Here is a 25,000-nt window from a genome sequence, read left to right on the forward strand (position 1 = left end):
TGTTTGTGGTCCTAGCCAGTTTCCTCATGTCAGCTTCATGGTCATTTGCATGTGTATTTTTTGGTTTTACCTTCCTGTCCTTTGCCAGATTCTGGACATCTCTTCTACTTTTTCCATACATAATAAAACCAAACAACACTGTATTTGGACCAATATTTTATCCAGGATCCCCCACCCCAAGCAGTATAAGGGTAAAAATACATCAAAATTTGGAATCTTAGATGTCAAGATTCTCACCAATTTAGGCCATTATTTTTCAAAATGCAACAATGGTCATATTACTATGATGAGATTATAGATAGAGCTGCCATGTAAGGTTGCACATTTGTGTACTGCACAAAGGTACCCAGCCAGGAAGTGAGGGCTAACAACTATCCAGACCCCACTTCACCTCTGCCTGAGGGAAAAGACGTTTTTCTGCACCTTTTGTTTGTGAAGCCATTTACTCAAGGTGCTGTGCCTGCCCAGAGAGGGCATCCTTTTCCAGTTTGTACAATAGTTGCATACAGCCTAGAGATCTTGATTATTTAGATTCTGACAGAGGGGAAGAGGGGTGGGCATGAGTGGGTGGAAATGAGTAGAGTAATGGTCTATCCTTTCTGCTTGACTCCAGCTCTGCCACCTCTGAGGCTACTGACTCTCCAGCAGCCTTTCCGGCTTTTCTCTCTTCCCATCACACATTTTTCCTCTCCACACTTTTTATGCAGCTTCATTCTTCTTTCTCCTCCCTTCCTAGTATCTCTCTTTCCCTCTCATCATTTCCTGCCCTTTCCTCTCACTCCCAGGAGACGGACCGATGGCCAAGTGCCATCACTGTTATATTGACCTCCTTCTTGAGTCCTAGTCACCAATAATATCACTATAATCACTGTGGAGTTTCTTCTCATCGTCAAATCTTGACACAATTACAAAGTAATAGAAGTCTCGCATCTTTGCTTTATCCTTTTCAATACCCTGCCAGGCACCCCCCTTTCCCAGCCAACAAGGGTCCAGAACTCCCAGTGCAGACAGAACTGATGGTCTGTTAAACTTGTGTAATAGTTCATTAAACTGTTAATGGCCAACCGCATTGCATCTCCTGGGAGTGTTGTCATTTAAAAAGCAGGTGCTTGGGATACCAGGTTTTAGCCATAAGAAAGGAATCTCACAGGGGAGAATTCGGAGCAGCTTTCTAGCTGAGGTGAACGATGGACAATTTTTTTGATAGAAGCACCCCCTCAAACATGTGCTTACCCTGCCTTAAGATTTCTTTCAGGTATTTTCACAGATGATCTTGAGACAAAATCGCCAGCCTCCACACCAGCATCTCTTCCTCCTTGCTGCTTATATAGCTGAGATTATAAGCTTTTCTCTAGAGAGCTCATATCAGAGCTTTCAAATTGACTGTCCCGAAAGCCATGACAACTATTTTCTTAGCCAGACTTATCCAGAAGCTTGGAAGTCCAGCAACTACCCTTCCTTTAATGTTAACAGAACTCCTCAAACTCCTCTATTTAAGTACTCCTAATGCAAGAGTGAAACTGGAGGTTTGGGAGGACTCAGAAGAGCAGGATCCGAAAGGCCCCGCCCTCAGCATGAAGTTTCTTTTTAAGTCACTGTTTTTCTTCCTATTTTTGGCAATTTTGCATTCTATTCTATAATACATCCATTTTTGTTTTGAAGTAAAAATTACATTTCCCCAAGTCTTCAAGCAAAATTGATCCTGCAGAAAGGTGCTTGTTTATTCTGCGGCTTCAGGAACTCTCAGGCCCTCCAGCTTGAGAAACTAGAAGCCTAGTTAAAATCCATATTTCTTTGCATGTTATACAAGGACCTTCTTGACAGGTGCATATTTATCTCTACAGTTCCAGTCCTCCAACCAGCTTCCTGCAGTCCAAGCACACTGAACTCCTTGAAATTCTGTGACCATCTTAGTGTTTCTTATTTCAGAACAATTGCTTATGCTGTTTCCTCAAACTAGAATGTACTGTCCTCCATCTCTCTGCCTATCTTCTAGACCCAACTGATGGATCATATTGTCCTGTGAAGCTCTCTATGACAAGCTCCAACAGGCTGAATAAGCTATCCCTCCCTTTATGCCACCAAAGTTCGCTCTTCTCCCATAGTGTACATGTCTCTTGATTGTAATTTGTTGCTTATGCTGCCCTTCTGCACTAGACTGTAAATTGCTTCAGGGCAGGGCCTGTGTCTTATTCATCTTGGCCATCACTGGACCAGCAGCATGCCTGGCAAATGGTAAGACAGGAGGTAAGTATGGCTATGACATTTCACCCTAGTGCTCACCAGGGTTGACCTGGCTGAGCTGAATGGACACGGGGATGTCCCTGTCCTCTCTCTTTACTCCTTGAGTGTCTCTTCCATTCTTTCTGTCAAATAGGATGGTCCCAGATGAACAAAGACATTCTAGCCAAGAAGTTTCAGAAGCTTTCCATCACTAATGAGCCCTCCAAACAAGCTCTCCAGACCCAACACTTAGTAGGTTCTCAGTATCTGCTAAATATTTTAATGAACCAATGATCACCACCATTGTTTCTCTGATTAAGCAGTATTATATTTTCTTAGTCTTATCTTCCCGAGATTCCTGATGTCTAAATCCCAGTGATCTAACAAAATATCAACATTTACTATACATTCAATAAAAGTATAATAAATAAATAAATGCACTAATATCTTCATGTGTCCTTTCATGTTTCTTAAAATGTACATGCACAAACAGGGCATGGTGGCTCAAGCCTATAATCCCAGCACTTTGGGAGGCTGAGGTGGGGGATCACTTGAGGCCAGGAGTTTGAGACCAGCCTGGCCAACAGAGCAAAACTCCCATCTCTACTAAAAAAAAAAAAAAGGCCAGCCGCTGTGGCTCACAACTGTAATCCCAGCACTTTGGGATCCTGAGGCAAGCAGATCATTTGAGGTCAGGAGTTCGAAACCAGCCTGGCCAACATGGTGAAACCCTGTCTCTACCGAAAATACAAAAATTAGCCAGGCATAGTGGCATATGCCTATAATCCCAGGTACTTGAGAGGCTGAGACAGGAGAATCACTTGAACCTGGGAGGCAGAGGTTGCAGTGAGCCAAGATCTCACCACTGCACTCCAGCCTGTGCAACAGAGCAAGACTCTGTCACAAAAAAAAAAAAAAGTACATGCACTTCCTATTTTAATTTATTACCCTAACACCTGATATGTTTACCAGCTTGCTAAGGAACAAGTAACTGGCTTGCCACTCAGAAATAAAATTTTGACAAATGGGTGATGATCAAAATTTCTTTCTGAAAACCTTACCGGTTACCAGTGTGATTATCTTTTTTAAATTACAGGCTCCATTAAGAGTAGAACTTTTGTGAGTAGCTATGATCTCCACAACGGCTAATATAATTTAATATTTATAATACCATTGTCCTCAAGGTAAGGACCACCTCTCACTATAAATGCTCAACAGATGTGGTGTTGAAGCATGGCACTACTCTTAAGCATTTTTCGTTTGTTTGTTTGTTTTTTTGAGACCGAGTCTTGCTCTCTATCGCCCAGTCTGGAGTGCAGTGGCACTATCTCAGCTCACTGCAAACTCCGCCTTCTGGGTTCAAGCGATTCTCCTGCCTCAGCCTCCTGAGTAGCTGGGATTACAGGGGCCCACCACCATGCCTGGCAATTTTTGTATTTTTAGTAGAGACGGGGTTTCACCATGTTGGCCAGGCTGGTCTCAAACTCTAGACCTCAAGTGATCTGCCCACCTCGGCCTCCCAAAGTGCTGGGATTACAGGTGTGAGCCACCATGCCCGGCCATCTTAAACATTTTAAAAAACAAAGTGAATATGCCAGGCATCTGACCTAGACCACAGTTCTGAGCCAGATCTGAATGTGAAAAACAAAATCTGATGCCTCTGGAATTTCAGAGCAATGCCCAGTTTTAATTGGTGCAATGATGCCCTTTCCTTGGCCACTATTCAGTTATAGCCTGGCTGCCAGGGACTAATAAGATGAGCGTTTTTTCGCCAGGCATAAAGCAAGTAAATAGGAACTTCAGTCTGGGAATGATTTTGTCTTTCTCAAATCCTAGAGAAGTGTTCTCCCTTTTCTTTTTCTTTTGTTTGTTCGTTTGTTTTTTATTGTCCCCTTCTAACAGTCAAAAGTTTCTGATCAAATGTTCTCAATATATGGATAATTATTTATTTATAAATTGTATACATGTATTACCATACTAATGTATCTGTGCTTTTATAAAATTCATCAAAATGGAAACTTAAAAAGTTATATAAAAATTAATACAACTAGAAGTTCCCATATTTTCTTCTCTTGCCCTAATAAATGTCTTATAAGTAGCCCACTGGCTGAAAGGACTCACACGCTGCTAGGTGTGGTAGCAGCAAGGCTCTCCAATGTCAGGTCACCAAACACATTTGGCCCCAACTCACCCAATGGCCCACTCTCTTCCATTAATGCTGTCAAAAGCAATTGGCTTTACTTTGAAGAAAAATGATAATTCAGTGATTGAATGATGATTTAAAAGGCTTTATTGGCAGTGGAACAAGCTCAATGCTGTATTCATTCCAAATGAAAAGAACTAGACTGCTGATTGTACTGTAGGATAAGGAGGAAGGCAATAAAGCTGCAGTATATCCTTGAAGCGTGTCAAAGTGGTATGGTAAGGAAAAGGAGAGTTTTATCTCACAAAGCCATAAACACTAAACAACTTAATTTTCCATTCCAGAAAATCAGCAGTCATCAAGTCAGCACTTGGCAAAACATTTAAGATTTGTGAAAATAACAAGTACTGCAGTGGCAAGCCGTGTGGTTCTCCACTCTGAGACTCCCCATTACCGTGACCTAAAGGGGAAGGAAAAAAACATGATATAGATTAGATGATAGATAGATGATAGATTAGAGATAGATAGAGACAAAATTGAAGAATATGAAATAAAATTGTCTGCATTCTGCTGAAATAAATAGATGCATACTACATTTGCACAATCTCCGTTTTAGGAGATATTTTTAGCACAAGTAAGCTGTACTTTCTCCCAACCTGCCCCTTGTCACCTCTACCCCTATTCTCCTCGTTCTGAATAAATCCAGCCTATACCCACAAGACAATTGACTCTTTTAATTAATGGGTAGAAATGTATTCCCCACCTGTACAAATGCTTGACAGAGGCTGGGTCATTAGACACCTTTGGCATTAAATCCCATGGGTGGGCTCTATGAACATTTCTCTGATTGGGCTGTTAGAAAGCTTCTGGGGCTCTTGAGTTTCTTACCATGTGATATGATTTAGCTACACAGCAAGTGGACTCTGAGGTGACGTTTTTTTCGACCAACATCGTCTTCTTCGACCTTAGTGGAGTGGGGAATGCTCTAGAGAAGCAGCAGCCCATGCACTGAAGTATTGGGGCACCCGGCTGGGAGAAGAATGGGTTTTCATGTAGCTGGCATTCTGGGCAATCTATCAGGGGAAAAAAAAAAGGCAGAGTAAAATATCCGAAAAAGATTCAAAAGGAATCTATGAGGCTAGCACAGTAGCTCACGTCTGTAATCCTAACACTTTGGGAGGCCTTAGTGGGTGGATTGCTTGAGCTCAGGAGTTCGAGAGCAGCCTGGGCAATATGGTGAAACCCTGTCTCTACAAAAAATACAACAACAACAAAAATTAGCCAGACTTGATGGTGCACACCTATAGTCCCAGCTGCTTGAGGGTCTGGAGCAGAAGAATTGCTTGAAGCTGGGAGGTCGAGGCTGCAGTGAGCCGAGATCGTGCCACTGCTCTCCAGCCTGGGTGACAAAGTGAGACCCTGACTCAAAAAAATAAGAAAAAGTGCAGTGGCTCACACCTGTAATCCTAGCACTTTGGGAGGCTGAGGCAGGTGGATCACCAGAGGTCAGGAATTCGAGACCAGCCTGGCCAACATGGTGAAACCCCATCTCTACTAAAAATATAAAAATTTAGCTGGGCATGGTGGCAGGCGCCTGTAATCCCAGCTACTCAGAAGGCTGAGGCAGGAGAATCACTAGAACCCAGGAGGCGGAGGTTGCAGTGAGCTGAGATCATGCCATTGCACTCCAGCCTGGGCGATAGAACGAGACTCTGTCTCAAAAGAAAAGACAAGGCAAGGCAAGGCAACAAAGAAAAGAAACTGTGAATGCTTCCTTATTATGGGATAGTGAATATTATTTTTCCATCAAAAATGAAAGGAACCTAAGTAAGTGCTTTTTGGTTAAATGTTAATCTTCATCTAGAATATCTATTTAATATTTATACTGATTAATGTTCATGGGAAATAAAATTTAAAAACAAACATTTTTACAGATATGCATAGAAAATCTCAGTTGTAGTCTCTCTTCAAGCATGGATTCTCTATCCCAATGCTAACAGTATGCCTAGAGGAAACACAAAACTTGACAGATGAAAACATCATGTTCATCTGAAAAGAGAATTTTGCACAGAGGAAAAATATTTTTCCCTTTGGAATCTGCTATTGTTTTTCCCACAGTAACTTCAAATACTGACAGAGAGAAATACGTCAGAATTAAGAAAGCTTGGTGAGTGTAGAGAGCCTGATATTAGATCAGGCGCCTGCACTTGGGACCTGGATTAAAATATTACCACTTATCTAGAGAAAAACCATAACCAATAGTAGCTCACAATTTCAAAGCAGAAGGAATTATATCAGCCACTATATGAGATTTTTCAGACAATACAGCAAAACAAATTTACTGTATAAAATGGTTTTATTTTTCTCACTTGATAATTGATGTGAAAATTCATCTACAAAGGCAATGTTAAAATCTCAAATCTGCCGGGAGAAATGTAAAAAATAACTGAGCTAACTGAATAAGGAGCATTTTCTTCTTGTAAGGCTCAAATAAAGAATAAAAAGGAATCTATTTCCGATGAAAATGTATAGGCTGCTGCATAAATGGTTGTGTAAGATATCATTTTCACTGCACATTTTCTGAACCTAATTTAATTGTATGTTCACAATCTACAAGTGCCTAGATATGAATCCAGCAGCAAAGACTTATTACTTTTGAAAAGGAGTTAGAAATGTAATTAATGGAGTTATTGTTGTACATCTAGAAATGTGTGTTGTCCTTATTACTTGAACCACAAGCTTGGTCACGCACCCTGCACTCCATCAGGAGCGGAATGGAGAACATGCAGAAACACCGACAATGTGACCAGAATGATAGCTGCGTATTTTCTGTAGTAATCCATGGCGCTCCTGCAGACAGACACGGCAAAAAAAAAAAAAACCACGGTTAATCTAAAATTGGCTTACCAGCCATAACAACAACCAGTAGTTTCAACATTACTACTAATAATAGTCATCAGTGTCTTGACCTCCCTGCTTTTAGCTCCCAACATATACTAAAACCATGTAAATTTTTTTAAAAAAAGTTCTCCTTAGGAAAGAGATAGATAACTGAATCTTCCCATTTCTCACATTAACTTTTAGAAATTGGTTTAATAATAATTACAAAAAATTCTCTTTTTAAATTCTTTAAAATTTAAATTTTAAATTATCTGTCATCCTGTTAAGAAGCCTCAGTGTCCTTATTTGTAAAACATGGAACTTAACCTAGATAATACCTAAGAAAATATATATAAACTTATATATGAGATATAAAATATACAATCATTTGATGGAGGATAAACACAAAGTATTCAACGTTATCGGCCATTAAGGAAATGCAAATTAAAACTACAATGACATATTACATATCTATCAGAATGGCTAAAATAAAAAATAACACCAAATACTGGCATGGATGCAGAGAATCAAGATAACTCAGGCATTGCTGGTCTGGTGGGAATATAAAATGGTACAGCCACTCTGGGAAATAGTTTGGCAGTTTCTGATAAAACTAAACATGTACTTAGCATAGGCCCCAACAGTTGCAACTTTGGGCATTTATCTCAGAGAAATGAAGACTATGTTCACACAAAACTTATATATAAATATTCATAGAAACTTTGTTTAGAGTAGCCAAAAAACTGGAAACATTTCAAATGTCCAACAGCAGGTGAATGGTTATACAAATGATGGTATAGCCATACCATGGAATACTGTCCAGCAACAAAAAAATGAACACACTATTGATACACACAGCAGCTTGAATGGATCTCAAGAGAATTATGCTGAATGCAGGCTGAATACTATATGAATCCATTTATATAACACTGTGGAAATACCAAAATTATAGAGATAGAGAATAGATTAATGGTTTCAAAGAGTTAGCACTGGGAAAGAAGTGTATGAGGGTGAGTGTGGCTCTAAAGGGATAGCACAAAGGAGCTGTGGTGATGGGACAGCTGCACATTGATAGGGATGTTAGTCACACTAATCTACACATGGGATAAAACTGCCCAACAGAGCACTGGTATTATGTGTGTGTGTGTCTTAAATCTGAATAAGCTGTATAGGCGGCAGCAATGTCAGTTCTCTAGTATTCACCTTGTACTATAGTTATACAAGATAATCATCAATGAGGGAACAAGCTGAAGGATATACAGGACTTCTCTGTACATTTTTTGCAACTTCCTCTAAATCTGCAATTATTCAAAATAAGTTTTTTTAAAAAAATAATTCAGAATGAGGTTTAAAGGTACATATGAGTCAAAACTTATGGTTATTTTTCATGTAGACTGACATAATAGGGCTGAGTTTCTGCTAGATGTTTATATTAACCCATAATACTTCTTAGGAATAATTTGTCAGACAGCAGAACTAAGTTTATAACACATGTTGAGTATATCTATTCTGAACATCTGAAATCTGAAATGGCCCACAATCTGAAACATTTTGAGCACCAACATGATAACACAAGTGGAAATTTCCACATATAAGTACTTAACAGAAACTTTGTTTATGCACAAAATATTTAAAATAGTGTATAGAATTACCTTCAGGCTATGTGTATATGAAACAAATGAATTTTATGTTTAGACATGGGTCTCATCCCCAAGATATCTCACTATGTGTATGCAAATATTCCAATATCCAAAAAAAATTAAAATCTAAAACCCATTTCATCCTCAGCGTTTCAGATAAAGGATACTCAACCTGTATAGAAATTCAGATTGTGTAAGTATGAAGACTAAAACAAATGTATGTCATTATTTCTACCTAATATATATATTTATATGTAAGTAATTTTGAGTTCTATTTATCTTCACACATAATTAACACTGAATAAATATTGTTCTAAGTCAGTGGTTCTCAAAGTGTGATCTGGGAACCCCAAAGATTTTCAGTGGTGAGGTTAAAATGATTTTCATAATAATACTAAAATGTTGTTTGTCTTTTTTTTCCTCTTCATCCTCTTGGGTGTTCAGAGAAATTTTCTAGAGGCTACATGACGTGTAATTTTACAACAGACTGAATGAAAAAGCACATGAGAATTTAGCTGTGTTCTGTTAGGCCAGACAATGAAGAATTTTGCAAAAGGGTAAAACAATGCCACTCTTATCACTAATTTTTTTTCTTGAAAATTGTCATTTTTAAAAAATAAATATATGTTATATGTGTTAACATATGATGGATTTTTCTAAATGAATAAATATTTTAAAACTTTAACATAATCACTAAGCCATTAAATATTAATGGATATAACCTCATGAATAGAAGCTCTTTGGGCTCTTCAATAACTTTTTTTTTTTTTTTTTGAGATTGAGTCTCCCTCTATTGCCCGAGATGGAATGCAGTCATGCAATCTTGGCTCACTGCAACCTCCACCTCCTGGGTTCAAGCAATTCTCCTGCCTCAGCCTCCCGAGTAGCTGGGACTACAGGCACACGCCACCACGCTTGGCTAATTTTTTATTTTTTATTTTTTTTTGTATTTTTAGTAGAGACGGGGTTTCAGCATATTGACCAGGCTGGTCTCGAACTCCTGACCTCGTGATCCACCTGCCTCGGCCTCCCAAAGTGCTGGGATTACAGGCGTGAGCCACCACGACCAGCCTGGGCTCTTCAATAATTTTTAAGAGTGTAAACAGGTTCTGAGATCAGTAAGTTTGAGAATACACAAAGCCATAAGGAAATGTTCAGAATTAAAACTAGTTTCCTTTTTAAACTAGTATCATTTTTGTGCCTTAATATTGCAGCTCATATATTATGAAAATTCAGCCATTATGCAGTGAACAACTATATCAGAATTAATTCAGAGAGAAACATTTATAAGATTGCAGAATGTGAAAGCATGAAGTCAATGCGCATTTTAGAATTGCCTTTACAATAAAGTGAAAAGTGATAAAAGATTGAAAAAGTGAAACAAAAATCACTTTTGCTGTAGCAGAAACTATTATCTTTCTTTGCCTTTATTTTGAAAAGAGATGACATTAACCAAGTAAAAACAGAATAACCTTCAAATTCTGGGTGATTTTGAAAGCATTTTAATAAATCTTTTTATCATCCTAATCACCCTCAGGTTTTTCTGTTTTAAAATTCGAAAGAAAATATTAAGAATCAGGGGGAGAAATTAAATTCTGCTGGGATTTACGCTATTTTGCAAAAATATGCTCAATCTAAAGTCAGATTTACTAATCTCAGCTTCTGTTGGTATTTCACATGAGTATTTTCCAAACCTCAAAGGCGCTGTACACACAACCTCAGACTAACCTGCAATACACGTCAACATACCCTTATATCCCATCACCCACCACATCAAGATAATATGAGTCCAAGAAAATGTGAGTTTTCTCAACTTGGCCTTCTTTCTCTCCCTTTGCAGTTCATCTACTTCAGAGTCTTTTAAGGAGCTGCTCAACTGCCAGATTCACTGTGAAGTTTTCAGCCATGTAAGAAATGCTCCTACACTGAGACCACCACAGGATGGGAAGGCCAAGCCACATGAAGATACTCTGGAGGGTAAAGTGTCACATGGAGAGGGAGAAAGAGGCCAAGAAGTATTGAGGCACCAGACATGTGAGGAAAGAAACCACCCAGGATGACTAGCCCAGCTGAGCTTTTAGATGACTCCAGCCACAGCCACCATCTGACTGCACTGAACCAGAAACTCGAGTTAAGAACTGTCCAGTTGAGCCCAGTCCACCAGCGGAACTTTGAAAGATAATAATTTGTTATTTTATTCACTAAGTTTTCAGGTAACTTGATGCATCACAATAAATAACTGGAACAACTGCACTCTCTTATAACAAACATTTCTCCAAAGTCTGAGATACAGAACCACAATCTTGCCTCTACTTTCTCTTCTGTGCATATGGCAGGTTGGGTGGGGAGGGTCTTTATATAACACATATTAACTTAGCCTATCACAGGAAATGTAACAAAGTATAAAATAATTGGAGTTAGCATTCAACATAGTATCTGTAATTCTGGATATGGTAACAATAATATCTTATATTTTAAAAAATAACATCTACCATTAATTGAACACTCATGTGCCAGACATTCTTTTGGGCACCTTGAACTCACAAATACATTCAATCATCATGACAATCCTGTGTAGTATCATTCTCATTTTTGTAAAGAAATTATAGAGATGAAGTAATCTATACAAGGTCACATAATTAGTTACTGGCAGAGCCAAGATTTTAAAATGTCTCTTTACAATTCCAAACTCCAAGCTCTGAACCACACTTCATTGTACTGATTTTAAATCTTTAAATTTTACAATGAGCTTCCTAAATGATGTTTTCAGATGACAGATCCCTAAATAAGATGCTGACATCTTTTTTAAGGGCAACGTTATTATGTGCCAGTTTAATACAACTTACTGATGTATTTTTTATTTTACATATTTATTTGATTTCACCTTCTTCACAACTGTCTTTAAAAAGCCATTTCTGCCATACCCATTGGCTCAGGCCAGTAATCCCAGCGCTTTGGGAGACCAAGACAGGTGGATCACTTGAGCCCAGGAGTTCAAGACCAGCCTGGGGAACATTGTGAAACTCCATATCTATTAAAAATACAAAAATTAGCTGGGCGTGGTAGCATGGGCCTGTAGTCCCAGCTACTTGGGAAGCTGAGGTGGGAGGATCACTGGAGCCTGCGAGGATGAGGCTGCAGTGAACTCAGATCGAGCCACTGTACTCCAGCCTGGGAGACAGTGAGAAATCCTGTCTTGAAAAAAAAAAAAAAAAAGAAAGAGAGAGAGAAAGAAAGAAAGAAAGAGAAAAAGAAAAGGAGAGGAGAGGAGAGGGAAGCGGAGGGGAGGGGAGAGGGAAAGAAAGAAAGAGAGAGAGAAAAGAAAAGAAAAAAGAAAAGAAAAGAGAGCAAGTTCAGGTATTTTAAACTGATCAAGTTATAAGGACTGTCTGCAGTGGGGAAGAGCAGGGGAACAGGGAAAGGGGAAAAAGCATAAAAGCATTAGCTTTCTTTCTTTTTTTTTTTTTTTTTTTTAAGACATGGTCTCACTCTGTTGATCAGACTGGAGTGCAGTGCCACAATCACGGCTCATTAAAGTCTCAACTTCCCAAGCTCGCGTAATCCTCCCATCTTAGCCTCCCGGGTAACTGGGACAACAGGAGTGTGCCAGCAGGCCCGGCTAATTTGGGAGTGTTTTTTTGTTTTGTTTTGTTTTGTTTGAAGAGACAAGGTTTCTCTATGTTGCCCAGGCTGATCTTCAGCTCCTGGGCTCAAGCGATATCCCCGGCTCTGCCTCCCAAAGTGCTAGAATTTCAGGCGTGAGCCCCCGTGCCCAGCCAGCATTGGCTTTCACATATATTCACTTGCTTTATTTTCTTTATATCTGTGCCACATATTAGAAAACTACACATTAGAGAATTTAAAAGATTTGCCAAAGTTGCTCACAAAGTGATCTGATGCTAAGATAGTGTCCTTCCACTTGCACTACCCCTATAGCCTAGAAGTATACCAATAATCCATGTCCTCCTTTATAACTTGGAGTCACACATGGATCATGCTGTTTCAGTTATCTTGTCTAATTTGATTTCTAATATTGTTATTGATTCTACCCCTAGTTCAGCCTAAGTGCCCCACCTTAAACCACAGAGTGTTTAAGATGCTGGATCATTTCTACAATGTTATCTCTAAGCCTGATGAACCAAGAAATTGCTAGACTACTTTGTGCAACATTACAATGGCACTGCTGTAACATTATACGCCAAATCCAGAATGTGCAAAGATCGGAAGTTGATAGCAAACTACTCTAGAATTCACAATCTGTAAAAATGAAGTTTGGTGCAATGAACCATGCTGTTCTCAATAGAAATGTAAGTTCACTCCTGTAAATTTTCTCTTTGAGAAAGTAGATTACTTTGATCTGCTTTTAAGCAAGATATACATTACCTCCTAAGTTAGCCATTTCTGTTACCCAACTCTTACTTTGAGTTTTCATGTAAATTTGGGTCTCACATTAAAAAGAAATGTACACTGCAACTGAAAATCTGCTCTGGAACTAATTAATTGCTTTTCTAACATTTTTCTCACACGCTACCCTTTCCAGCAGGAAATGGTAAGGAATATGACTCACTTAAAATTTCAATGACTCTTACTGCAAAAAAAAAATAAACTTAAGAAAACCAAAGTTGAAATTAAAATGAAAAGCCACGAACCTTTTATAAATGATGACCACTCTTGTCTTTTTTAAATAATTCAAGAATATAGCAATGTATTACATACAATTTTGTTGACCAATATTATGAATAATTGAATTGGTATTAAGTCAAGTAATTATTTAACAGATATTTTCAGAAACTTTAAAAGATTTCTTTTCTAAAGCAAAATATCTGACTTTTGACTGGGAAAAAGATTGAAGAGCTTAAGAAACAAAATTCCTACAGAGATGAAAGTGAGCTTCTGCATTCCTAAGGGACCCATATAGTGTCAGCCCATAGTTCTTCGCACGTGCCCATATCCTGTTCTTCAACGCTAATAAGGATGGACAAAAAAGCTCTTTTATTTTCTAGTGTCTATTTCCCAATCAGCCACCAATTAGTGCTAATGCTAAGATAACCAAGGTTAGCTGCAAAAATTTTCCAGAAACTCATTGGAACTAATCAATTAGACTTGGGCAAGTGACTTATCATTGCAAATTCATGAATAATAGCTAGAGAAATACTACCAACTTTGATTTTTGTAGCATTTTATTAAAGAAGAAAAATGAAAACAATGACGTTCAAGAAATTCCATGCTACTATTCAAGTCTGCACGAGAACATCTATTCAAAAGATAATCAGAAGCTATAGTAATTCAGCTGAACAAGTGAGCCACTTTATCATCGGCCAGCTTGGAGATATAGTTATACATCACTTAAAAATGGATAATAAAACAATATCATAATGTCTACTTGCCCTCTGTCTTGCTCCTGGAAGCCACTCAAAAGAATGTCTTTCCAATGACATACAATAATTCCTGAGGACAATTTTTAGATCCTGACAGGCACTCAAGCATCTCAGCAGGAGACACTGGGTTTCTGGCTTCTGTTAGATAACATCTTACCCTATGATCACAGCCAAATTTTACAGACTTCCTTCTAATTCAATCATAAGTGCTGAAAAGAGAATGAGTAAAAGCCTGTCTCTGTTCTTAATAAGGTATATGCAGAGACTCTGGAATCTTCTTCATATTCTCAAATATTTTACTCCTCAATTAAAATCCCCCAAAATTATTTCATTCATATTACCTTTCTCTGGGCTTTTTGCAGGATGTGTTCAGGGCAGTTGACTGGATTCGAAGAGGGATTTTAGCTTCGTCTTGTGAGTTCTCAGTAACTGCAGTTAATGAAGTCCTCACCTGCTTTTATACCAGCAGAGTGTTTCCACCTGCATCTAAGCCCTGGGATCAACAGGAAATTCCATCCAATGATTGAAGGGTACTTGGTGTAATTACCATGACGTCAATTTTTACCATGACGTCAATTTGATCTTATCTTGTTTTAACCCTTAGGTCATTTTGGTTTTGAGCCATTTTCAGGTGATGGTGACGACAAGGTCAGCCTATGAAAAGAGAGTACACTGTCACTTTGTACGTAATTTTATTGAGCCATACACATAACATCCTGAAAGTTGACACTTTCCTATAAACAAGGGACATTTAATTAGCTAAGTACCTGATATTTACCTAAACAAGAGCTATAGATTTCAGAAAATAGATATAGAGAGTTTCCAGGCTTGTACCACTATTTAATTGGGCAACAGAAAAATAAAACACACGCCTATTTAGACTTTTCTAAAATTAATTTGCATCTGAATTTAATAAAGATGTATGAGAAAGGTATGAGGCAATTCTAAGAAGGACTGAATGGTTCTCAATATACATGCCTAGTTTTTTTTCTCATTTCACTTTTGTAAAGCTCAGTTTCTGCCCGAACAGAAAATATGTATGTCATGGCTTGCCAGGTGTGGGACACTTAGCTCCAAGGTTCCCAACCCAGTGTCACCCTAAAACCTGCACAGCTCTTCAAACTACTGTGGCTTCTTTTTTGCACACAGAGATTATGACCCTTCAAAAGTTCCTATCTTTATCTACTCTGCTCAGTGCCACTTCCATAAGGAACTGGCTTAGACACAGACTACCAAGGACCTCTTCAACGAAGAGTTTAGAAGATCTATGTGATGCAAAAAGCAACTCTTGTTTAACAAAAAGAAACTTACCGAAGAACACAAAGTTGTTTTGTGATTTATTTTCTGTGATAAACAAATTTGTTTAGGTTCTTACACCTTTTCAGATTTCCATTGCTTCCTTCCAGTATGCACCCCAACCATTCACCTTTTCTTAGTGATGCTCCTTTTTGGGGGGCGAGTGGGGGAGACGGAATCTCGCTCTGTCACCCAAGCTGGAGTGCAGTGGCACAATCTCACTGCAGTCTACACCTCCCGGGTTCAAGCGCTTCTCCTGCCACAGGCTCCGAGTAGCTGAGACTACAGGTGTGCGCCACAATGCCTGGCTAATTTTTGTATTTTTGGTAGACAGGGGTTTCACCATGTTGGCCAGGCTGGTGCAACCCCGGACCTCAAGTGATCCACCCACCTCGACTTCCAAAAGTGCTGGGATCACAGGCGTGAGCCACCATGCCGGGCCTTCCTAGTGATGATTGATGTCACCATTATTCAAGAATTTCTATCATTTAAATATCAACCAACTGGCAGTATATTTTCAATGTAGCAGACTTATTTTGAAAATCTTTCCATCTAGGCATTTCACTCTTCTTTGTTCTATTCTTTCTCTTTCATTCATGCCTTCTTTACATCCTTTGATTTCTTTTTTATCTGAATGATTACATAGAAACAATGTTTCTAGGACGCTCTTATTAAATTATTTTTGTTTGGCTTATGATTTCATAGTGGATTTTATTTTTATTTCACATTTCTATATAAGAATTATGAATATTAGGTAATTCTTATGAAAATGTTTATAGTGTTTTTAAAGTTTACATACTGTTTTTTAATTTTTTTAGTGATGTGGCTATATAAATAATACAAAAGTTAGTGCCTTTAACACCTGACTTATCTTCCCCATGCCCTCAATTATTCTACTCAGAAGCAATGTTTCCAGTTTCTTATGTTTCTGCGGACACTCTGTGTATATATAAACAAATTATATTTAAGTCCCCATCCCTGTTGAAATTCTCCTTAAAATAACAAACAGAATACAAAAGTTAGAGGAACCCCTGCCTTTGTGCTTAGAGAATCTCTGTTAGTATGGTATAAATTATACTTCTCTGTACTTTCTACAACAAACATATATTACTTTTATAATTGGGGAAAGTACTGTTAACAAAAACATGTTTTTAAGTTTCACTATTTCATGTGGCTGCTTCCATTTATTATTGACAGTTTCATCCCATATCTGATCGTTCTATTTTCTTTACTCTGGGTAAGAGCAGATTTGGTGGGTGAAGGATACAAATACCACTCCTCAGTCATTGACAGTTACCTCCCAGCTGCTAAAGTTTGAAGCGTCTGTCACCAAAAAGATAGGCTGGCTGAAGAACTGGGATGACACAGGGCAACTCACCACCTTCACTAGGCAAAGTCCTGAGAGCCCTATAGAGTATGCAGGTCAGGAACTTCTTTGCAAAGCAGTATGACATAGTTAAGTATGTACACGCTATGTTAAATGCATGAGTTTTTTTCTTAATGAAGTTTTGTCATTTACATGCTGAATTTTTTTTAAATAACCATCTTTGTAAATGTTTCATATGCTTACTTGGTTTGTTTTATTCAACATATTTGAACTTTCTAATAGCAAAACATGATTATCACAAACATTACGCTGTAATCAGAACAGCTTAGGTGTGTAAAATCCTTGCATTTCCAAGTGGCTTTTTCTTTGGTAATTTTAATGACACATAACACAACTGTAAATTTTCAAGTAGTAGAAAAGTATATACAATGAAAAATAAGTCTTCCTCTTACTCCAATATCCTTAATTCCATTCCCAAAGGTATTTATTTTTAACAATTTCTTAATGTTTCCAGAAATTTACTATGTATATACATACATTTTCTGGGGTTTTGCTGTATACAAATAGAAACACAAGATACACATTGTTTAGTGCCGTGCCTTCTTTCTGTTTTTAAAAACATAACAATGTATCTTGGTGGTTTCTTTCATATCCAAATGTGTGGATCTAACCCATACTTCTGAATATTACAAGATATAAAGGACCATGAATTATTCAACCAGCACTCTATTAATGATCATTTGCATCATTTCCAGTTTTTAAATATTATAAACAATATTATAATTATCATCTTGCTCTGGTTGCATATATAATTATAGTTCTAGAATAAGTTTTTAGAAGTGGAATTGTTGGATCAAAGAATATGAGTATTTTAAACTTGAGTAGAAATTGCTCAGGTACTCACTCTTCTCCACCCCTCCTCAAAGTTAGTGCTATGAAATATGTTAATTTTTGTTGAACTAACAGATGAAAAACAATATTTTATTTTTATTTGCATGTAAATAATTTTGAGCAGGACTGAACATAATTTCATAAGTTGTGCTCATTTATGAATTTTTTTCTGTGAACTGCCTGTTCAAAAATCTCAAGTTCTTAATTCTGTCTTTGATTTTAAGTTTGGCTTTTGACTCTTTTATGATAGTTTTACAGTAGTTTTTATGCGGTCAAATTTATGTATCTTTTACTTTTAGACTTGCAGAGTTTATGTAATGCCAAGATACTAAAAAGAAGTGCCCATATTTTATTCTAGACTGTATACAGTGTTATTTATTTTAGGTTTAGCCCTTTAATTCATCTGTAATTTATTTTGGAAATGAAGTAGAAATCTACCTTCTTTTTAAACCTAAATGACAAGCCAGGTGTTGTAATAACATGTATGGAATAATCAACTCTTCTTTCTCCACTAATTTGAAATTCTATTTGCTTCCTAAATATTTTGAGGTCTATTTTTGAGTTCTCTACTGTTGTGATCTATATTAATAAAAATATTCAATGGATGATAATTAAATATTTTAAATTTGTTTAGATTATTGTTAGATATAATTATCGACTGTCTCTTTACCAAGTGTATCAACCAAAGTGCATTATCAAAGAGAAATTAGACATAAATCGTATCGGTAACTTGCTAACCGTCTGTTTATTGTAAATTAGAAGTTTTGGGATTTTCCCTCACCATTCTCTTTCACTTGTCATGAGGCTCCTAACACCCAAATTTTCTAATCTTCACTTGACTCTTTAATGCTGTATGGCTGTGTTTCTTGAAGTATATCTCATGTTTTGTCTAAAATCAGAAGTACTAGGGTGTGGTTTAAAAATACAGATTCGTGGGTCCCATCCTATCCTGGTCCTGCTGGACCAAAATCTCTCTCAGCTGAGCCCAGAAATTTGCATTTCATCAGTCAAAGCTTGAGAACCGTGACTGCATAGCGTTGTTTTATTAAACAGTACAGGAATGTAAGTAAGGAGCAATATGGTTTGTTTTCATCTTCAACTGTCCCTGTAGCACAACTAAATCAAAAATGGTAAAGTTATTTGTTCAGTTCTGTGAGCCTCCCCTTTGTACAAACAGCTGAAACATCCTGCTATAAGAATCTATGAGAAACAGCTTGAAGACCCAAAACAACTATCTCCTGGTCACAAACACCAAAACAGGCAGCAGAAAATTTCTTGATTGAGATGAGGTTTTTAATCAACAACAACAGATAAGGTGACTGACAGTCAGAAAGAATCACCTGAGATGTGATATCTAACACAGTGGCAGCAACAAAATCCCCCTACAAAATCCCCCTACAACTGGACAAGAAGCAAACTGACTTGACACATGTAAAGCAGCCAAGAATATTCTCTACTATTTCAGTCAAAACAATGTGGTCTAATCAACAATGCAAACATCCTGTTTCTCAAGCTAACAACAGCTACCATCAGAGTGAACAGGCAACCTAAAAAATGGGAGAAAATTTTTGCAACCTACTCATCTGACAAAGGGCTAATATCCAGAATCTACAATGAACTCAAACAAATTTACAAGAAAAAAACAAACAACCCCATCAAAAAGTGGGTGAAGGACATGAATAGACACTTCTCAAAAGAAGACATTTATGCAGCCAAAAAACACATGAAAAAATGCTCATCATCACTGGCCATCAGAGAAATGCAAATCAAAACCACAGTGAGATACCATCTCACACCAGTTAGAATGGCCATCATTAAAAAGTCAGGAAACAACAGGTGCTGGAGAGGATGTGGAGAAACAGGAACACTTTTACACTGTTGGTGGGACTGTAAACTAGTTCAACCATTGTGGAAGTCAGTGTGGCGATTCCTCAGGGATCTAGAACTAGAAATACCATTTGACCCAGCCATCCCATTACTGGGTATATACCCAAAGGACTATAAATCATGCTGCTATAAAGACACATGCACACGTATGTTTATTGCGGCACTATTCACAATAGCAAAGAGTTGGAACCAACCCAAATGTCCAACAACGATAGACTGGATTAAGAAAATGTGGCACATATACACCATGGAATACTATGCAGCCATAAAAAATGATGAGTTCGTGTCCTTTGTAGGGACATGGATGAAACTGGAAAACATCATTCTCAGTAAACTATCGCAAGGACAAAAAACCAAACACTGCATGTTCTCACTCATAGGTGGGAATTGAACAATGAGAACTCATGGACACAGGAAGGGGAACATCACACTCCGGGGACTGTTGTGGGGTGGGAGGAGGGGGGAGGGACAGCGTTAGGAGATATACCTAATGCTAAATGATGAGTTAATGGGTGCAGCAAAACAACATGGCACATGGATACATATGGAACAAACCTGCACATTGTGCACATGTACCCTAAAACCTAAAGTATAATAATAAAAAATAAAAAAATAAAAAAATTTTAAAAAATGACTTGGTGGGATCTAGAGTCACCTTCATCTCCTACTACCCGTAGAAGAGTTAGAGTAAAAAAGCACGAAAAGGATATATATTTACTTTAGTTAAACACAAGTGGTTCCCAGTATGTCGGTTATTCTGTATAATCTTATTAACTAATCTGACTAACTGATAATTGGCCCAAATACCCTTAACAAGTGGTTTTAAAATAAATGAAGGGAACTCACATTAAAGTAATTCTTCAGAAATGCCAAAATAAAAAAGTTTATGAAATATAAATACAATTTGGGGCAGAGCAAATTTGTTCATTTAAAACCTTTCATTGGTTTCCATTGGTTTTTATTTTATTTTAAGTGTTATTTATTGTTTTTTAGAGACAGGGTCTCTGTCGCCCAGCCTAGAGTGCAGTGGCATGATCATAGCTCACTGTAACCTCAAACTCCTGGGCTCAAGTGATCCTCCGACCTCAGCCTCCTGAGTAGCTAGGATTATAGATGCACACCACCACCCCTAGCTAATTTTAAAACTGTTTTGTAGAGATGGTGTCTTGCTATGTTGCCCAGGCTGCTCTCAAACTCCTGGGCTCAAGTGGTCCTCCCATCTCAGCCTCTCAAAGTGCTGGGATTACAGGCATGAGCCACAGCTCCCAGCCTCCATTTGTTTTAATGTAGTGAATTGACCTAAAGACTCAAACTTGAGTTAAACAAACAATAGTAGAATTTAGAAACCTCTTTTTGGTCAGGTAAATATCTAACATGTATTGAAGGGACATTGTAGAGTACTATCCCCAAAAGCCCTGCATTCCTATCTCTGGCAGGTTACTACCCACTACCTCCTACGATAAAAAAAAAAAAAAAAAAAAAAAAAAATCCCCCTACAAAATCCCCCTACAACTGGACAAGAAGCAAACTGACTTGACACATGTAAAGCAGCCAAGAATATTCTCTACTATTTCAGTCAAAACAATGTGGTCTAATCAATAATGCAAACATCCTGTTTCTCAAGCTAACAACCTCTGTCACTGGAACCCTCAAAGAGATAAAGAAACTGCTGGTACAATTATAGCTAATCTTTCTCTAGTCTGAAATGTCAATAGACTAGGCAAATAATGCTGCCAAGAAAGGGAGAAAAATCTCACAGGTGAAAAGTAATTTTTTTAACATTTTTCCATTTCTTTTTGCTTTGCACATGTCTCCTCCCACTTCCATTTCAGAAAGCTTTCAGTAATCAGCTATGAAAAGGTTCATGAGAGAAACAGGTTTTGTACAAGAAGGAGGGAGAAGCAATTGTATTGATAGAATTGTTCAGTTATATGCATATTGCAGGATGGGGAAGTGAAAGAGTAAATAATGAAATAACTTCCTACCCTAATTTTGCAGGGGAAGTCTTATGAGATATTATATGTTGCATGGGTTTACCTAAAGATCTTCATCCTTAAAAAGCCGGCCTATCTTGCCCTGAGAGGTAAGGGTACTACATTCAGAACCTCTGGGTATTCTCTCTGAGTATCTGTATAAATGGCCATGTGGAGCTTTACAGATAGTGGAAGAACTCGGTGGGAGAGAATCAAAGCCACTTTTATTAAGGGAAGGAGATTTCCTTTGGATGATGCTTTTGATGTTGTTAAAAGAAAACTTCAGACAAATCAAATTTGATGGAGTTTAATTGAGCAAAAAGAAGCAATGATTAATGAATTGGTCAGCCTCCAGAATCACAGCAGATTCGGAGAGATTCCAGGGGTGCCTCATGGTCAGAACAAATTTATAGACAAAAAAAGTAAAGTGACGTCTAGGAATCAGAAGTGAGGTACAGAAATAGCTGGATTGCTTGCAGGCTGGCGTTTGCCTTATTTGAACACAGTTTGAACACTCAACAGTCTATGAGTGGTTGAAGTATGGCCGCTGGGAATGGCCAAGACTCACTTATTGTTACAGGTGCATACTCCCAAGTTAGGTTTTCTATTTTATCTATTAAGCTAGGTTACAGTTAGTCCACAAAGATTGAAACATAGAAGTATGGAGTCCTTCTCAGGCTCCATTTAGTTCACTTTAACAGTGTGGATAACAGGAGTCCCATGGTTCGTTCTAGGAGTGGGCAGTAGTGCCACTTGCCCTCATCTAAAATCTTGGCTGCTATTCCATGGAAAATACGTTTAAGGGCAGAGTGAAACCTAATCACAAACATTATCTCAACACCCCTTCTCCACTCATACCATCTCTATCCCTGGGCTTTGGCTGAAATGGAGTGTGGGGGAATTTTGTCCATCCTCAGTCTCTAAATACAGCCCAGGCCTCAATGGGACTGCAGCAAGTCCCAGTCATTGTTCAGACACTGGGAAGCGCTCTGTCACCAAGGTAACTCCCTATTTCTCCAGCATTTTTAGATGCATTATGAATGAGCCATTAGCCAGCAGTCCTTCTGCTATGGTTTGGATATGGTTCATTTGGCCCTACCAAATCTTGTGTTGAAATTCAATCCCCAATGCTGGAGGTGGGGCCTAATGGGAGGTGTTTGGATCATGCAAGTGGATCCCTCATGACCAGCTTGGTGCCATCCTCATGGTAATGAATGAGTTCTTGCTCTATTAGTTCCCATGGGAGTTCTTCCCAGAGCTGGTTGTTAAAAAGAACTGGTACCTCCCTCCCCTGTCTCTGCCTCCTTTTTTTCCAGGTGACCTCTGCACAATGTCTCCCCTCTCTTCTGACATGAATGGAAACAACCTGAAGCTCTCACCAAAGGCAGAGCCACCATGCTTCTTGTACAGTCTGCAGAACTGTGAACCAAATAAACTTCTTTTCTTTATAAATTATCCAGCCTCTGGTATTCCTTTATAACAACACAAATAGACAAATGGGCTAAGACACTTTCTCCATACCCGTACATTCTCCACACTCACATCTCCAGGATAAATGTACTTTCTGAGAGTTGGGGGCCAAATGGGAGTAGGGAATAAAGGTTTCCCACTTTGTCTTTCTTTATGCCTGATCAGTTTCAAAGGCCACCATGCCATATCAGGCATTTAAATCCATTCTCCCTGGGAGTGGTTTTAATTTGGGTCATTCTTTGAAATGCTGAGGCTGGATTCCAGAAGAAAAAAAGGAAGAAAGAGGAGAAAGAGTGGGCGTTAAATAATTTGTATATACCTGAAAATTGCCAAAGGAATAGAATACCATAAGACATAGAATGAGAGTTGCCAACAAAGAGATGGAGAGAAATCATATGGAGACTGATTCTTAGATTTTAGAGAATTGAGACAACATTATCATTATTTAACTATATGAACCCCCTCTCCCTACCCCAAAAATATTGTATTTCTCTTATGAATTTTGTTTTGAGAATTGTTTATACTCTTTGAGATAATTAGAGACGTTCTGGATGCAGAAATTGGGTAGGAAGCTCTGGCCTAAAGCACAAAACATGCAAAACTTATCCTTTCTCATGGCTTCACACGAAATCTCTATTCCAGACCTGACATCTCCCTTGAGCTTCATGCCAGTGTCTTCATTCAGTGTATTAACTATCTGTTGCTATGCAACCAATTACTCCAAATGTAGCAGCTTGAATCAACAAGATTTTATTGTCTCACATAGATTCTGAGGGTCAGAAATCTGGGAGCCCCTTATCTGGGTGGTTCTGAATCAAGGTCACTCAAAAGGTGTCATATGGGGCTGACATGCCAAGCCGTCATATGAGGCTACAGTTATCTAAAAGCTCAACTGGGGCTGGAGAATGCATTTCTAAACTCATTCACATGGTTGCTGACAAGCTGCAGTTCCTCACTGGTTATTGGCCACCGACTTCAGTTCCTCATCACATGGGCCTCTCCATACGGCTGCTAACAACACATTATCTGACTTCCTATAGAGCAATAAATGAGAGGGAGAGAGTAGATGCCCAAAACAGTCACTACTGGCAAGGATACAGCATAACTGGAACTCTCATACATTATTGGTGGGAATGCAAATTGTACAACCACTTCGGAAAACAGTTTGGCAGGTCCTTTTTTTTTTTTTTTGAAGACAGGATCTCACTCTGTTGCCCAGAGCTAGAGTGCAGCGGCACGATCTCTGCTCACTGCAACCTCTGCCTCCCAAGCCGCAGGGACTACAGGCATGTGCCACCATGCCTGGCTAGATTTTTTTTTGTATTTTTTGTAGAGATGGGGTTTCGCCTTGTTGCCCAGGCTGTTCTGGAACTCCTGAGCTCAGGCAATCCACCCACCTCGGCCTCCCAAAGTGCTGGGATTACAGGCATGGGCCACTGAACCTGGCCTGACAGTTTCTTATAAAGTTAAATATACATGTACATAAACATAAATTTATATTATGATCTGGCAATCTCTCTCCTAGGTAATTATCCAAGAGAAATTTAAATATATGTTCACACAAAGACTTGCACATGAATGTTTATAGTAATTCTATGAATAAAAACCAAAAACTGAAAATACATTTGACCCTTGAATAACATAAGGGTTAGGGGTGCTGACTCCTGCACAGTCGAAAATCTTTTTAATGTGAAAAAAACATTTTTAACTCCCCAAACACTTAACTACTAATAGCTTATGCTTGACTTAAAGCCTTACCTATAACATAAACAGTTGATGAACAGATACTTTGTATGTTACATGCATTACATACTTTATTCTTACAATAAAGCAAGCTAGAGAGAAGATGTTATTAAGAAAATAATAAGGAAGAGAAAATATATTTACTATTC

General features: G+C 38.2%; 1 protein-coding gene across 2 annotated transcripts; it reads right to left on the minus strand.

Moving 5' to 3' along the window:
- Positions 1-4,490: 4,490 nt before the first annotated feature.
- Positions 4,491-14,697, minus strand: CGA (glycoprotein hormones, alpha polypeptide). Of its 2 annotated transcripts, none has more exons than XM_032154760.2 (4): positions 14,606-14,697; positions 7,119-7,216; positions 5,255-5,439; positions 4,491-4,826 (listed from the first exon to the last, which is right to left on the minus strand). In XM_032154760.2, the coding sequence occupies exons 2-4, from the start codon at positions 7,207-7,209 to the stop codon at positions 4,749-4,751; spliced, it is 354 nt and encodes a 117-aa protein (XP_032010651.1). In that variant the 5' UTR covers positions 7,210-7,216; positions 14,606-14,697; the 3' UTR covers positions 4,491-4,748. The 2 variants fall into 2 exon arrangements, with proteins under 2 accessions (XP_032010651.1, XP_032010641.1); XM_032154750.1 differs by lacking the exon at positions 14,606-14,697 and adding an exon at positions 5,512-5,616 and having other exon boundaries at positions 4,749-4,826; positions 7,119-7,209.
- Between the last annotated feature and the right edge of the window lie 10,303 nt (positions 14,698-25,000).

Source organism: Hylobates moloch, unplaced genomic scaffold, assembly GCF_009828535.3.
Source record: "Hylobates moloch isolate HMO894 unplaced genomic scaffold, HMol_V3 SCAFFOLD_2, whole genome shotgun sequence".
Classification (NCBI taxonomy): Eukaryota; Metazoa; Chordata; class Mammalia; order Primates; family Hylobatidae; genus Hylobates; species Hylobates moloch.

Excerpts from the sequence above, each read along its gene's own strand:
- CGA (XM_032154750.1), bottom strand. The coding sequence starts at position 7,209 with ATGGATTACTACAGAAAATACGCAGCTATCATTCTGGTCACATTGTCG. Across the intron at positions 5,617-7,118 it reads CGCTCCTGATGGAGTGCAGG|AGACAGGGTTTCACCATATT; the intron begins GTGCGTGACCAA and ends TATTTTTTGTAG. Across the intron at positions 4,827-5,254 it reads TAGCTAAATCATATCACATG|GTCACGGTAATGGGGAGTCT; the intron begins GTAAGAAACTCA and ends CTTCCCCTTTAG.